At 46.7% G+C, this 14,825-nt stretch overlaps 4 protein-coding genes across 4 annotated transcripts; 3 read left to right on the top strand and 1 right to left on the bottom strand.

Moving 5' to 3' along the window:
* Positions 1-2,854: 2,854 nt before the first annotated feature.
* HD556DRAFT_1232067 (ubiquitin-related domain-containing protein) lies at positions 2,855-3,634 on the top strand (the record flags this gene model as incomplete). The annotated part of the gene is made up of 3 exons (XM_041297481.1): positions 2,855-3,197; positions 3,257-3,343; positions 3,408-3,634. The coding sequence occupies 3 exons, from the start codon at positions 2,855-2,857 to the stop codon at positions 3,632-3,634; spliced, it is 657 nt and encodes a 218-aa protein (XP_041163408.1).
* Positions 3,635-5,030: 1,396 nt separating this feature from the next.
* HD556DRAFT_1288059 (glycosyltransferase family 90 protein) lies at positions 5,031-7,356 on the top strand. Its single transcript, XM_041299353.1, has 7 exons — positions 5,031-5,254; positions 5,321-5,694; positions 5,753-6,441; positions 6,494-6,579; positions 6,632-6,835; positions 6,886-7,178; positions 7,229-7,356. Exons 1-6 carry the CDS (start codon positions 5,133-5,135, stop codon positions 6,953-6,955), a joined length of 1,545 nt encoding a protein of 514 aa, XP_041163409.1. The 5' UTR covers positions 5,031-5,132; the 3' UTR covers positions 6,956-7,178; positions 7,229-7,356.
* A 1,037-nt stretch (positions 7,357-8,393) lies between these two features.
* On the bottom strand, positions 8,394-10,186 carry HD556DRAFT_1430735 (glycoside hydrolase family 16 protein; the record flags this gene model as incomplete). Its single annotated transcript, XM_041304936.1, has 10 exons — positions 8,394-8,426; positions 8,684-8,881; positions 8,937-8,997; positions 9,052-9,212; positions 9,268-9,283; positions 9,341-9,602; positions 9,654-9,678; positions 9,733-9,813; positions 9,864-9,991; positions 10,048-10,186. 10 exons carry the CDS (start codon positions 10,184-10,186, stop codon positions 8,394-8,396), a joined length of 1,104 nt encoding a protein of 367 aa, XP_041163410.1.
* A 1,529-nt stretch (positions 10,187-11,715) lies between these two features.
* Positions 11,716-12,640, top strand: HD556DRAFT_157568 (uncharacterized protein). Its single transcript, XM_041309753.1, has 3 exons — positions 11,716-12,244; positions 12,295-12,357; positions 12,409-12,640. Exons 1-3 carry the CDS (start codon positions 11,942-11,944, stop codon positions 12,571-12,573), a joined length of 531 nt encoding a protein of 176 aa, XP_041163411.1. The 5' UTR covers positions 11,716-11,941; the 3' UTR covers positions 12,574-12,640.
* The last annotated feature ends 2,185 nt before the right edge of the window (positions 12,641-14,825 follow it).

The raw sequence follows: 14,825 nt of genomic DNA on the forward strand, positions 1-14,825 counted from the left end.
GAGTTGAGACAAGTGGGAGACACGTGGGATGCTAAACGAGGATGATAATCTCAGTGTCTTTGATAGAACTCTTGTACTATGTGACAAGTACCTAAATGAGGATGATACTAAGTCTTTTGTGAGCTCATCGTAAAGTAAGTAGAGTCAGATATACATACATCTCAGTGTCTTTGATAGAACTGAGATGTCATGTCCTTTGTACTCGAGCCTTTATACTAGCTAGCATAGGAATGGAAAATTTTAGTAACATAGGAGTATATTGTGATATAAAGAAAAAGATGTCAGCTGACATCACTTGCATCGCTTGCTCAACTTGCTTGGGTTGCACTTGCCTATGCTCATTCCTCTCCATGTTCGGCCATTTCAGATCCCAACACTTGGATGACATTTGGGCAGACATAGTGACCCATTGTTGCTTCATAGCTGCTAGAACATAGTGAGAATGAATGGTGTCCAAAGACAGTGTCAAATGAGAAAGCTGCACAGTCCAGTGCCATTCTGGGGCATCTCACCCCGATGAAGTTGTAATAGGCAGGACCCTTTTGTTTGGCCAGCTCCACAACTAAACAAAAATGGTGAATGAACAAAAATGGATTCTGGCCTATCAATATGAAGGTAGCTGTATCACAATCTTAATTTACAGACATGTCAATTTATGACAATTCACACTGGTGAATCTGAAGGTCTCTAGGCATATTGTCAATTTACCCTATGGATCTCAGACAGTTACAAATTGACCATACACTACTCACCACTGCTACAATTTCACTAAGGGCAGAAAAATTACACAATACATAAGACAACAAGGACTAGCCACATTAGAAAGACTCAGGAAGATGCTTGCCATAACTCGCGAAAACACATTACTGTAGATGTACAATGCACAAAATTAATCATTCTTCCGGTCGAAAATATGCTTCCATGAAGCTGACCGTGCTGTGTCGAATTTCGTTCTGTTGGATAATCAATGATTCAAACGTACTGACATGAATGCGGAACACAGCCTGAAGGAACCCTATTAATATCGGAAACGATATGCGTTTAACATAACGATCCCGATTGGATTACCTGACATACTGTGACACATGTCCAAACCAGCCCTCGAAGCGGAAGATCGCCGATCCTAAAAGCCCCATGGAGAAAACCTTTCGTCCCGAGCATTCAGCGAGGTATGTATCCGAGAGGACTATAGAGAAATCAGCTCCAGCTGCCTCACAGTAATCCCAGAGTGCATCATGCCAGTGAGACGACGCAGAGTTCTCGTTGGGTTTGAATTCAAGTTTGAGCGACTGAACGGAAGGAGCGTACCTGAATATGATTACATTCATCATAGTGGACAAAATTCAACCCCTCAGGGAGACGAAGAAGAAATTTGATGGCGTCAGCGCTGAGGAGCCTAGATGCTGTAAGTGGCAAGAATGGAACGAGGAAGGTCTTCTCACAGATCCAGTGTAACACGATTGTTCTAGAAACACCTAGCTCGTCAAAATAATACAAATCGGTATCGGTCTCTGACTTACCTTTGCTGAACAAGTAGACTTTATGTGTCGCTGAGAGGTCTGTGGAGGCACATTGAGTTATGAGAACTCTTGAACTCTTCCGGTGCCTCTGGTCATCATGGTAATTAAAACTGAGTATCAAGGTACACCTAAAATTCAAATTTGGCCCGTAACATAATTTGCAAAGCCCAAGTAAACACTGGAAAACAATCTGAATGGTGGTCTCATCCCATGAAAGATACTCCTTTCTCTCTTCTTCGTCAACAGTAGCAGCTAGTGAGGAGCATCTTGGACGATCGTATCAATTTTTCTCAGGATACCACTAGTTTCGTTGGACCTGAAGTTTTACTGGCAAGGCAGTGGTCCCGGAAGCTTTTGCCGTACTCCGCTTGTCGCTTTTCGAAGAACTTAACAACGGTTATAGCTCCCTCTCCAAAGCTACCGTGTCAGGTCTCCCTGTGTCTTCATATAAAGTCCTTTATAGTGAGTAGGATGTTTGTGGTCTTATAGGCTATTCATCGTTTCCTCACCTTGTTTTCACCAGCGTATCTTTTGTCGGTTTTAGCAGCAAGTTAGATCCGTGACGACATAGCACTGCTATACACCCAGCCTCACGCCGCTAAGTACGTGGGTACTTGTACGCCTCCCTCTTGGATTGCGGGGCTTTGTCTGATAAATATAACTCCACCAGCCATCATCAATCACAGGCGACCGTCATATTTAATCATTCCTCCCATCGTGAACATACCGTCTCACAAGTGATTCTGTCCCATTCACACAAAGCCTCGACCATCCCTGCGAGCCCCAGTGTCATAATAGTCGCTTGATCAGCCCGCCTCGTGTGCTCGGTGATCAGATCCTGTGGTCAACCGGTCAGGGCATTCGCACCATCAAATCGAAACAAGCGATCTTTTGTTGGCTTTTTAACACGGATTTTTCCCTCGCCCCTAGTGTGAACGGCCGACTGCGCTTAAATTCACACCTTCACTTTCATTCTGTGCTTCATCTGATCAGTGGACCCAGCAGCCTGACACCTGCAGGCTTGCTGTGAAGTTGCTTTCTAACGCGCCTGTTCAGGAACGTCTCAACTCCCAGTTGTCGGTTTTTGTCTTTTATCCCGACCCCTGCGTTCAAACCTAGGCGCGATGAATACATCTACCCCTGCCTCGCATGAACAAGCTATGGAAAATCAACCTTCATCAGATGATCCACCATTATCCCTGCCGCAGCCAGACGCTCGCGAGCGTCCATCCACAGCACATGCAAGTGCTTCCCCTTCATTAGGTCGTAGAACTTCTTATCCTCCTGTTCCACTTCCTGCTGAACGCCCTTTCACTGTTCACGGCACCTCAAGTATGCTCCCACGTGCTACATTTGCCGCAGGCCCATACAACTCCGCAAGTGCCCGAACATCGTTTACTCGTGTCGATGTCGACAGCATTCCGACCTTTGGATCATACCCTGCCCTTCCGAACTCAAACTTGGGACAGGCCTCGCTAGACACTACAGTGAACAACACTGAAGCAGTTGCACTGTCTGCCACAGACGGACCTACTACACCAGAAAATATCGTACCTCAGACACCTCAAGTGTCCCTGTCATTTCTTCTCGTCTCTGGCCGAAGGCGGACTATGTCGTTCGATCCAGCGATAACAATTGGAAGGGTCAAAGAGCTGGTGTGGAATGCATGGCCTGCAGGTCAGGGTTTTAACTCATTTAGTCCTGGATTTCGTTGTTATAACAGGTCTCATCCACAGATTGGCAAGATGAAAGTCCGCAAGCCCCATCGCATTTGCGAATTCTTTACCTAGGCAAGATTCTGCAAGATGAGGATACTCTTACCCGTGAGTATACTTGTCGCCCGCAATGTTTTGTCTTGCTCACATGGATGAATGGCATGATTACAAGATCTTTCATTCCCAACTTCTACACCGTCAGATTCGTCTTCCCTGCCTACAATCGTTCATCTTTCCATTCGCCCCTCTAACATCTCGACGGTTGACGACACTATGAAGAAGAGACGCCTTAGCAATGCATTTTCTCGCAGGGGAACAGCACTAAGCAACGACGCGGAGATCGTACGCGAAGGTGACGATACCGTGGGATCGGGATGTTGTGGATGCATCATTTGCTAATGAGGGCAGAGGTCCGACGATTCAGAAAATTCATCGCTTTGGTCTGGGAACATGTCAAACAAGATGCATCAGGCCATTTCGGAATGAGCGCAGTTGCGCGTGATATCTGCTAACATCACGCGGTAGAACTTTGTTTATATGGAGGAGGACTAGCTTTTTTTACGATGGTATGCAACGTATCTTTCGCGTGCTCCTCGAGCAAAACGGGTGGATATATAATACTATTGCAGCTAATACATCTGATCACTACTTCTTTTCAACTTCAACTTCAACTTCAATTCACCTATGATATATAGTACTCATTCGGACAAACTTGAACTTTGCTTGATCTGGTTCTGAGTCAGCGTCCTGGGAGCTCGCAGTAACCACCGATGGGGATGTTCACACCAGGGAGCTTACGCGCTTACGGTTTATGCTTATCCGTGGGTCCAAGTGTGTAAACAAACCAAAACACATTACCCAGCGCCTCTTGTCTGGCCAGTCCTAGTCAGCATCCGAGTTTTGCAAGGGGGGATGATGTATATATACTTGGGAGCAGGAACAAAGGACTTGCAAGTCCCCCCTGGATAATCTGAGCAAGATGGCGAGGCAAAACGACAGCGAAGAACTACTAGTACTTAACGTCACAGATAGGCTAAATATGCATTAAAGCTAACCATAAAAGCGAGGAGTGACAAGATAATGAGTGTATTGAAAGAGTGTTGAAAAATAGAAAGGCATCATACAGCCAGGGGACTTGTGTTTCATCTCAGTCAGGAGACTCGCTTCCTCGGGGTTGAGAATCATTCTCCAATTCGGACAGCTTCTCTCCTCGACTGACCAGCACTGGACTCTCTCGAAGAAGGTTGCACGGCATTCAATAAATATAGTAGGGGTAATGTATTTTGGTTTGTTTATACCTCCCATGCCTGTGTGAACGTTTGTACAAAGTTCTAAAATGATTCTCCAAAGGTTCTCCCGGTTTTCAGTGAGTACCTGATACGTTGATTACCCTGATAAGCCAAACACATAAATTTAGACTTATACGACCCAAACTTGGGTGCCAGCTACTTCATAAAAAGGAATATCATCTCCGAGTGCTGATCCGACGAGGCTTCTACCCTCCCTGACTTGTCATGAAATTCATTATAATGGCCGCGAGCAACTCTCTCCCACTTACCATTCCCCGGCACCTATGGGTCGAGTCTCTCACAGGTCCGTTGCAATCGTCGTGGTTTCCTGCGTTCTAGGGATCACCTTGCGCAACATCGTATTTGTACCACCCAATAACAGCATCGAACTTGTAATATCAACACTGGACCCAGATTCTCCCACGTCTCCATTCCCTCCCATATCTCACGATTATTTTGAGGATGATCAACTAGACTTGGTTGATGACATAGTAGACACTGTTCAAGTGCAGGAGGAACGTCAGCCCCCTCCCCTCGGTGATCACTATTACGGCAGTGACGGGTTGCTCGTTGTCAACCCAAATGGACGTCATCCGATTTTTGAGCTTATGGAACGAGCGGAGGAGGCTTGGTCAAAGAAGCTCGGGCGCGCAAGCAAAACACTTCCCGAAGCTGTTGCAGAATATAAACGAAGATATCACAGGCCTCCTCCAATTCACTTCGAGAAATGGTACGTGGTCAGCATGGAAACCAGGTTTAAACGAACTTCATAGAAAAATTCCCGTTGGGCCTGTAGGTGGGACTATGTAGTGGCAAACAACGTCCAACTTCCAGATGAATACGACGAGATATATCAAGATTTGGAACCTTACTGGGGTATCGACGCCCTGGACTTCCAGACGAACAGAGAGCAACTGGAGGCGCAAGAAAATACTATTGTTCTTGCAAAAACAGATCAAAACTCCTTCATCGAAATCGTCGGCTACCATTTGCCACAAGATGCTACCGAAAGGCTCATCGGTCGCATTGACAATGTACTAAAACTCCTCCAGGATGTACAAGATGCTCTTCCTCCTTTCCGCGCCGTTTTTTCGCCTCATGACAATCCCAGTATGCTATCAGATTATGGTATCAAATCGATGGCGCTTGAAGCGGCTGCCGCTGGACATAGTACGTCCTTTTTGATTGATTGTTGCGCTGCAACAAGTTTTGCTCACACGATGTTAAGCTCTAAAACAGGGTGAATTACCACCGGCACAGCGGTCTGGATGGCTCTCTGCCTGCCAGGCATCATCTCCAGCGTGGCAACATCCCGTTGATCTTGATAACCCCCCTGAGCGCGCACCTAACAAAACCTTCATCTCCGACCATCGCCTCTCGATGGACCCGTGCCTGAATCCTTCTCTTCTCCACAACCACGGCCAGTTTCTGTCGCACGACAAAGGGCCAGATCCCCGGAGCACACTCATTCCTCGTTTTTCTCTCTGTTCGACAGTGATTCATCATGATATTCGACCGGCTGTCCCTTATGGCTGGGTCGAGGACCTTCCTGTCTCAGACAACCCGCCGTGGGAAGATAGGATAGACGAAAGATTACTCTGGCGCGGTACTAATACTGGCATATTTCATGGCACCCATACCAGGTGGCGGCAAGGGCACAGAGACCATCTAATACAGTTTGTCAACGATATGGCAGGAACAGCGGATGTGCTTCGTTCGCCTCTGAATGACTCTGAGCCTGTTGGAGAGCCCGTACCTATGCGCAAAGCATACCTCAATCCTGCATTAATCGACATTCAATTCGCCGGAAAGGCAGGTTCCTGCGCATTAGACCTCTGTGATCAGCTGGATAGACTTTATGACTGGAGAAAAATGCAGACCCTTCAAGAGGCTGGCCATTATAAATATGTTTTTGATGTTAGTCTTAGATTCGATTCGACGATGGCATTTAATTATTTGCCACTTTCAGGTCGATGGACATGGCTGGTCAGGGCGGTTCAAGCGGCTCATCACATCAAACGCTCTTCCATTCAAAGCTACGATATATCCTGAGTGGTGAGTGCTCGTTTCATTTGATTCGCGCGAAATAAACAAGTCGTGTTCTTAGGTTTATGGATCGAGTCGCGCCTTGGGTGCACTATGTACCCATACAGGTTGATTTGTCCGATTTATATGATACATTTACTTTCTTCCGTGGGGGACCCCAAGGAGAAGGTGCGCATGACGAGTTGGCGAAGAAAATAGCAACGGCCGGGCGCGAATGGAGCCAAAGATACTGGAGACGGGAAGATCTGACAGCATACACGTTTCGGTAGGATCCATCTTTTTCAGAAGGGAGTCATCCTGACCGGTCGATTCAAGTTTATTCCTCGAGTATGCACGCGTCTCCAGCCTTGACCGTGATGCAATGACATACAAAGAGGACTTATAGTAGTACTGTTGTATCGTACTTTATTTAGGATCACGAGTTGATGGACCCTATAGGTAATCTTTCTTGACGAGTGCTCTCGTGGGTTGCAGTTGCATAATCGGACTGCTTTGAGGAGATGGGTCATTTGATTCCCTCCAAGGACCTAGCCAGTTTCCCAGATCTAACTGTCGTTAGCTAGTCATTACTCACTGCAATATCGAACTTTGAAGATGCATCTAGATATCTGCCATAGCGTGTCACCCAGATAATATCGAGCAGTTAGAGATAACGCACAACTATTAATATATGTTGGCCCAATTGGCCTTGCAATTGCGCCTCACGGCGATCGACAGGAAAGTGGCGTATTGATGATGATCGATATCGTGGACGAGGGAAAAGCTTGGCAAAAAAGTGGAGTCGAGCTATTCATAGAAGAAACTCAGTGAGGATCATCATGCATGATCTTCAGCAACAGTTGCACAGTTAACGACTCACATCGGTTGAGGTGATGGATGGGCCAGTTGATGGAGGAGACGACGACAAGAACAAACGGCTGGTATTACATAGCAAGCGGAAGCGAACTTAAGCTTGAAGCGAACAGAGCGATGCCATTTGTTTGCCAGAGTTTGTGGCTGGGATACGTGAAGGGGGGATGTTGGCTTGGCATAGTTTGACAGGCACGCGAAGAAGCTTAAGGGGTCTTTTTGAAACACCAGATTGCCAATTCGCTCTGGGCCGACGACGAACAAGATGATATCCACTATCGCACTGTCTTATTGATCTTCAAAGCCTCAAGTTTCAAATTTCAGTGACGGTAGCAGGATGTTGTTTGTGTTGGTCGTCCTTGCACAGCAAGGAGTTGAGACCCATCATCATGTGCGCCCTCCGCACTGTCCGCGACAGCCCCTCTCGCGTTGAACCGTCCGTCTTCCTGCCGCTCGTGCCTTGCATGGCACCGCACTTCTACCACTAACCGAGAAGCAATGCCGTGTGCCGTATATCTAATTTTTGGTTTCAATGGTAACAAAAGGGGGGAAATCGCAGAAGAACTCACATCGTTATTGTGAATAGGAGCGATATCAGTGGGATGTACGGAAGTTTTGATCAAAGGTACGTTGAAACTCCACGCGAATTGACGTGCGGGAACGTGTTGTTCGAAAAGAACATCGAGCCCAGAATAAGATCACTTCGGAGAAGAAGAACGGGGGGAGATAGGACTGGGGTTACTCGTTGACTTGTCTGATCTTGGTTTCTAGAATGATCAAACTACCAGGTCCAGAAAAAACCAGACCGCCAAAAATGTGTTATCTAGGAACCAAATTCGTTCTTGCGCGAATCTAATCCTCATGGCAAACTCATCAACTGCCGGCACACAAAAGAAAAGGTATTAATAATATCGTACCACTGTTCAAGGACATGTGAAGGTCAACAATAGGACTTGAAGCTTTAAAACTTGAAGCTATAGATTGCCGTAGCATGACGGTGTCCGAATCTGCACACATGATCATGGTATAAAAGAAAGTCTGTTGTTCACATGTCCATAATAATAGTACATCAATCTGTCCCTTGTTCATCGTGCAATCTAGATATAAATGCAGTCATAAGTTATCTCGGTCATCCCTGAGCAGTCAAGAGTAAAAGTAAAAAGTATGCAGATTACACTGGCATGCCACGGTAATGCAGCTTTTTGAACATGAGTGGCCATGAACCGATCACGGCAATCGGGGCCGCAATGAGAAACATCACTACCGCACTCCACCCATTGTTATCGTAGTTTCGCGTGGATTTCCCACTTTGACGTGTAGCCGTTACCCTTGTAGGATAGGTGGACATCGTTGCAGTGGCAGTGGCAGATGGTAGAGCAGAGGTATATGCACGAACATATGATATGTTGAAATATGCATCATCATATCGTGGACTTCCAGGCCCGACTACGCAGTCCTCGTACTGTATGACAAGCGTTTGAGATAAAAAAATGTCATTTTCAGCTATGAGCACTCACACATTGACCTGTTGGACCTGCGTTGGCACACGTCGAAGCATAGTTTGATCCAACACCTGCCCTATATGTAACATGATTATGAAGGTCATGCGCTACGAGGTATAGCAAGACTCACCAGACTCCGCAAAGAGTAATATCTAAAACCAGGTTCTGCGGGGTGTAGAACTGGGTAATGTTGCAAGTGTTAGAAAAATAACTGGCATGCGGAGTTCCCCATTGAGTGACGTCCACCGAAGATGAATTAGCTTGATTGATGGAAGCAGGTATGTTGGGGCGCTGAAAAATATGTCAGCACATTACAAGATTCATCAAACACAGGAGTACGCCGCACACTCCAGAACCAGATACTACAAGTGATTGTTAGCCATAAGGATGGTAAGGATGCAACACGTGCAACTACGTACAAGATACCCGATACATCAAATTGCGTTGCCCAAACTCCCCCGCCAGCTGCCGCAAAATCGCCTGCATAACTATTCGGAGAAGTTTCCATCACTGTGCATCCAGGGGGTTGAGAACAGTCGGTCGTTGGGCCGCTTATACCAAGTTGATATTCTGATCCATTATCAGTGCATCCTGGCATGGTATGGATACTCATTTGGTTATAGGTCATCATATTGATGGCCTCGATGATATCTATTTCCCCATCCTCCGGCCAGTTGGGCCCTACAAAGTCGCGTTAGTGGGTGAGATCAAAACCAACAGCATCACGCGCACCAAAAGTCCAAAATGCGGGCCATACCTCAAGTAAATAGTTCAGATACTAACAGCAAGTGAATTAAGCCTCATAACATACCGAGCATCCAAACGGTATGTGACTGAGGTCGATTATCCAAACGCTTCCGATATCATATGTGTCTTGACTTGTTATGCGAACCTGTTGAGCTTCAATAAGTACCCGGTGCTCGCCTCTTGTGATTTGCGTACTGTGCTACGGTTCTGGCCCAAAGGCACGTTTGTTGTGTTGTCCACTTTGATGATGGCATTTCCTCGACTGTCTATGTACGCCAGCTTCTGACTGGCTGCATAGGACTCGTTGGCCCACATGACATTACCTGCATCATGTTTTATACTGTAGCAGAATATAAGGAATGGCGGATACGATGCTCACCTGCAGTTAGGTTGTCATAATCGCCATAGAAGTCCCAGCGATCGAAGAAGCTCTGCCCCGAGTATTCGCGGATGAGACTATAGCCCTTCACAGAAGATATATAAGACGCAAAGACCCCAAACACAAGCCAGTATCTCATGGTGACGAAGTGTGAAAACATAAGCAGAGGAAAGCTCGAGGGCATTCATATACTTCGAGCGGCGATGGTCGGGCGAGAGTAGCCGCGCTACCAGCTGGAGAAGGGATGGCCTGGAGCAGGTGACCCTGTGGAATGAAGTGTTACATACTTAACGGCGCGCCGCTGTCGCTTTTTCGGCGACTCGCCCGCATGTCTGTCAGTACATACTGAATCCGAGCAAGCATGAGGCGCGTGATAGAAGAAGTGCGCAACCGAAACACGCATTGGAGGCCTGGCCTTCCGTAACTGTACTTTGATAGTGCTGATAGTGGGGTAATTACGTGTGGTCACCAAGAATAGTCACATCTTCGAACAAAAGTCGACACCATGTCAGGCCGTCTGACGCCGTCAAGGGCGATGCAAGGATATATGTCTTTGGAGACAAACGTAGGATGGGTTAAAGACCTGAAACTTGGAGCACATAGGACTACCGCTCAAGGAGGACGTCCGGGAAATGGAAACTCTAGGTCTAGTCTACGTAGAGTCCACGTAGAGTCCTGTCTGGGTCCTGTCTAGGTCCTGTCTGGTGGGTGTGCCAGCCGCCCAGCCAGATTAAAGCGGAGTTTAATCCTCAATTGGGAGGTTCGAAGTATGATTAAGCTTGGGAGTCACGCGTGACAACTGCGTCGGCCCCTAGCTTGTCAACGTTCAACATTCACCACGATGACCGTCGTCGTTGCCCGTACATATAAATTTGCCATAAGCCTTACATTCACCGCTCAAGCTGACGAGCCTCGAATCAGGTGCTGTGGAAGCAAAGTACTAGATGTTGTATTAGATGTGTGGGAAAATATACAAGATATGGTTGAAACACAAAAACACACCTTCTGGATATCTCAGTGTATGATGATAGCTAGAGGGACATTTAAATTCCTATCCTTGTGTTGACAGCCTTGCGCGATCGCGAGAAGTTGAACGTCTGAGTCATGGCGATGCATTTTCAAACTCGATTCTAATTTTTCTAATTGCCGACTCATTAAATAAAAGCCAACCAAAACACTAGTAAGTACTAGTATTACTAGCACAGTAAGTATTCTAGCTCAACGGCACGAAGCTTAAAGGTTTCTTATCACTTGAGCACTTGATGCTTAATCTTCGTACCGACGGGTTCTGAAAAGGCTGTTCAAGGCCGGAACAACGCTGTCTTGTAGGTTTCTTCCACACAGCGCTGAACTCATCCAGATCCTGTGCCGCGGACATTGACTCGGATATCCTGCAACGCGATGCTACGGTAACGTTGAACTTGCATGCTGGCGCTTGTTGATGCAATGCACAGCTACTTACTTAGCACAAGGCCCTACAAGCGGGATTACATGATCACATCACAATCGCAGTGTCAATATCACCTTCTTCAACAGGAGGCAGTCAGAAGCAGTGCACAGACTCTATAGCCCTTGGTCCCTTGCACCGAGCACATCAAAGGAATCAACGGCAACACAGCCAGCCAGGTACAAATTATACCATGAGAGGCAGCAGCGAAAATAGAAACTTATCGTTCCATCACGCCGGTCCCGGAACAACATGTCACTGCTAGTATTAACTACGTGGGGTTTCTGGTGGGTGTGCACGTTTTCAGATCAAACACCATGCTGTCCTGATGGTGATGCGTAGTAGTATGATATCGTTCCACTAATAAAAAGAGAAGTTACCTCCGGTGATCGACGCTCAAGCCACTTTGAAGTTCTGACCTTCTTTGCACTCTCTATTCCGAACGCCATGGAAAAGCCCTCTACAATGTTGATCGAGCAGTTACAAAGCGTCCACTCTCGTCAACGGAAGGTCATTCAACAACTGCAGGCAGATAACGCTAGATTACTCAGCGATCTCGTTGAGATTCGTCGGGAGAGAGACGCTTTCCGAGCGGAGGCTGCGAAGCTTCGCAAGGAGCAGGCAGAACTGCACAACCGACTGGATGAAACGTTATCAGAGTATCAAGATTTGAAGCGGGAGCGTCTCACTCTTTCTCGCGCATTCAGCAATGCGTCTTCTTTGGGACGGCCATCAAAAGCTAATAATAAGGTGTGTGCAATTGGTCACGGTGATTATGCAGCTCTAAATCATCCGGTCAGGCGATGCATATTTTATCAGCGACAAGAGATGAAGCGAAGAGTCCATCTCTTGATTATAACACAGTCAGTCGTTGAGCTGTTATCATCAACGCATGATTCCATTAATTTTCGCAGGAGATGTCGATGACGCAGAACTCATATTCAAGTCGCAAGTTACCAGAACCTGTAATAACGGACGATCCCCAAATGGATCAGCCTGTTCGCCCAAGTCGGAAGTTGCCTACGACCGCGATGCCTGTTCCTAGGGTATCATTGTACGCACTCGACATTAAACGTTGAATGATGGGCCATGGGTATGAGTTTATGCCACCACGTCAGGACATGTAACGGAAGGCAATGCCAAGAACACTCGTGTCATGTTGTGGATATGTATCAGAGGACAGTATTATCGGATGTTGGACTTGGTACTTATGTTAGGACGTCAAGATCATAGTAACGATAATGCCATGTTGTAATGACAGAGTGGACCTTGTGTAAAACTCGTCAACTGATGCGTTGACCTTCACTTCTGCCACGAAGGTAACCTTGAAATGGATTTACACTCACACTGAGATGCCAGCAAGTGCGAAGTACAGTGCTATCTGAGACTCACAGGTGGGTATCTTGACTATTCCATACCAAATTGTCAATACCTTACTACACAACGCAGATCTCTTAGCTGGCAATTTGCTGGCATTGCAGATACCATTTATTCAAAAGGTAATTCCAGTGGATAGGTCATTGATCCTCATGATATTCAGAGTTCGCCCGGAGTCGGACCGCGCGCCAAACATGCTGTAACTGCTCAACAACGGAGACTGCATAAAAGAGGCATCTTCTATACCGTCCTCCAAAATATTTGATCCTCATAACAATGCGTGTCTATTCCGTCCTCGCCGTTGTTGCTGCTTTAACAACATTGATATCCGCCAGTGACGCTGGCACTTGCGCCAGCTGGTGCTTATACGGGTCAACTTGTAAATACTGCCCACACGAACTTTGCGTGAGTATGAGTAGTTTGCGGCCCGGATTCAACTACATTACTCACCGCTTGGCAGTTGCTCTTTGTATGCGTTTACTAGTCACTCGCTGAGCTGAAGGGGATAAGGTGACGCACATGAACGACGAGAAGATACTCGTGCGTTTACTGCAAGCATCATTGACAGGTTAAATAAGATCAAGATACAAATAATGATGTATTCAGTATCCGGAAGCCATAAACTTTACTGCGGTGAACTGAGAAATGATACGAAGCTGTAGAGGAGAGATTGCATTGAAACAAAGGTCATGTTGTATACGAGGAAACAATGACAGTTGTTCGCCACTGCACTAGAGCTTCGAATCCAGCACGTGAACCGGGAGTGAGTGCATTATAGCCTCTGAAGAGGCTAATCATAGGAGTGTCCGTGTTGACAGGCCGTGGATTAGGCAGCTCTCGTTGCTCCTCAGCAAGAACAATGAAGAGATCCTCATCGTCCTCGACGGCGTCTGTCGTCGTGACCCTACAAATCAGCGCTTAATCAGCCCTCGTTCTCGGCAAGGATATCATTACGAGATGCTGATGCTTACACGACTACTAGTTGAACCAACCGCTCCCGCGATTCTGTTTGGGTCTGGCTCTGCAACTCTAAATGCTGTCAAAGCCGATGTACTTTTACCCCCGACTCCTAGAGGTAATCCAGAAGTCTGAGAGTTAGTCATTTTAGTTGATATATATCTGATATAAAGACTATATGCGCAGAGTTCTCGAATAAGCGAAAGTGCTGCAAGCAAACGCGAAAGGAAGAAGACAAGAAGGATACGTGTCGACGACACGCGTACGTACGCGTTTGCTCGCAGTCTTGCATAGGGATCAAACTGCACTCCTAGTGTGGTGGTGAATTTTTTTTTTTGCTTTCATATCGGTGCAGTATGGTTGATGGCACGACGCGCGAGTTTATTGCTGGGTTGATCAATGAATTTGCTTCTGAACATATTTTAATGTCACTCGCTCGAAGAGATCTTGGAATGCGTAGCGGGTTCAAAGACTGATGTGTCTGCATTCCGTAGCCTGAAGACATAGTTGTCAAATAGCGATGGAGAACCGAGAGGCACCTCTAGACTAAGCAAGGATCAACGGCAGGGAATACTTCTGGCTCCAAAGAGTAAAATCACACTCACGCGGAAGTACAAATAACGGACGTGTTCATAATCCTAAGTCAGTAACTGTGGTTGGCCTTGCATCAGTAGCTTCGCCTTGTGTATGTATAACTCACGGGATACAGGTCTAGCCAAAAATAGTAATGTCGAACCTTGTGCGAGGCCATGTGACCTATAGCGGATACAGCAATAGCCCAAAGACGGATTCATGCGTCAAATAACGTGGCATGGCATCTTACCATGTCACTGATTGTTATTATGACATTGCAGCGCTCCGTGTGTCCATCTTTGCGCCTTCTTCCACTGACATGGGCTCCCAGGTTGCAGACCTCAACCCCTAAGATCTAGAGGGTCGAGCTAGTAGATTGCCGGAAGTCAGGAATGGAGTCAGAGCCAGTGAACCTGTACACAAA

Source organism: Suillus plorans (genome assembly GCF_016647745.1).
Source record: "Suillus plorans strain S12 chromosome Unknown HD556scaffold_12, whole genome shotgun sequence".
Taxonomy (NCBI): domain Eukaryota; kingdom Fungi; phylum Basidiomycota; class Agaricomycetes; order Boletales; family Suillaceae; genus Suillus; species Suillus plorans.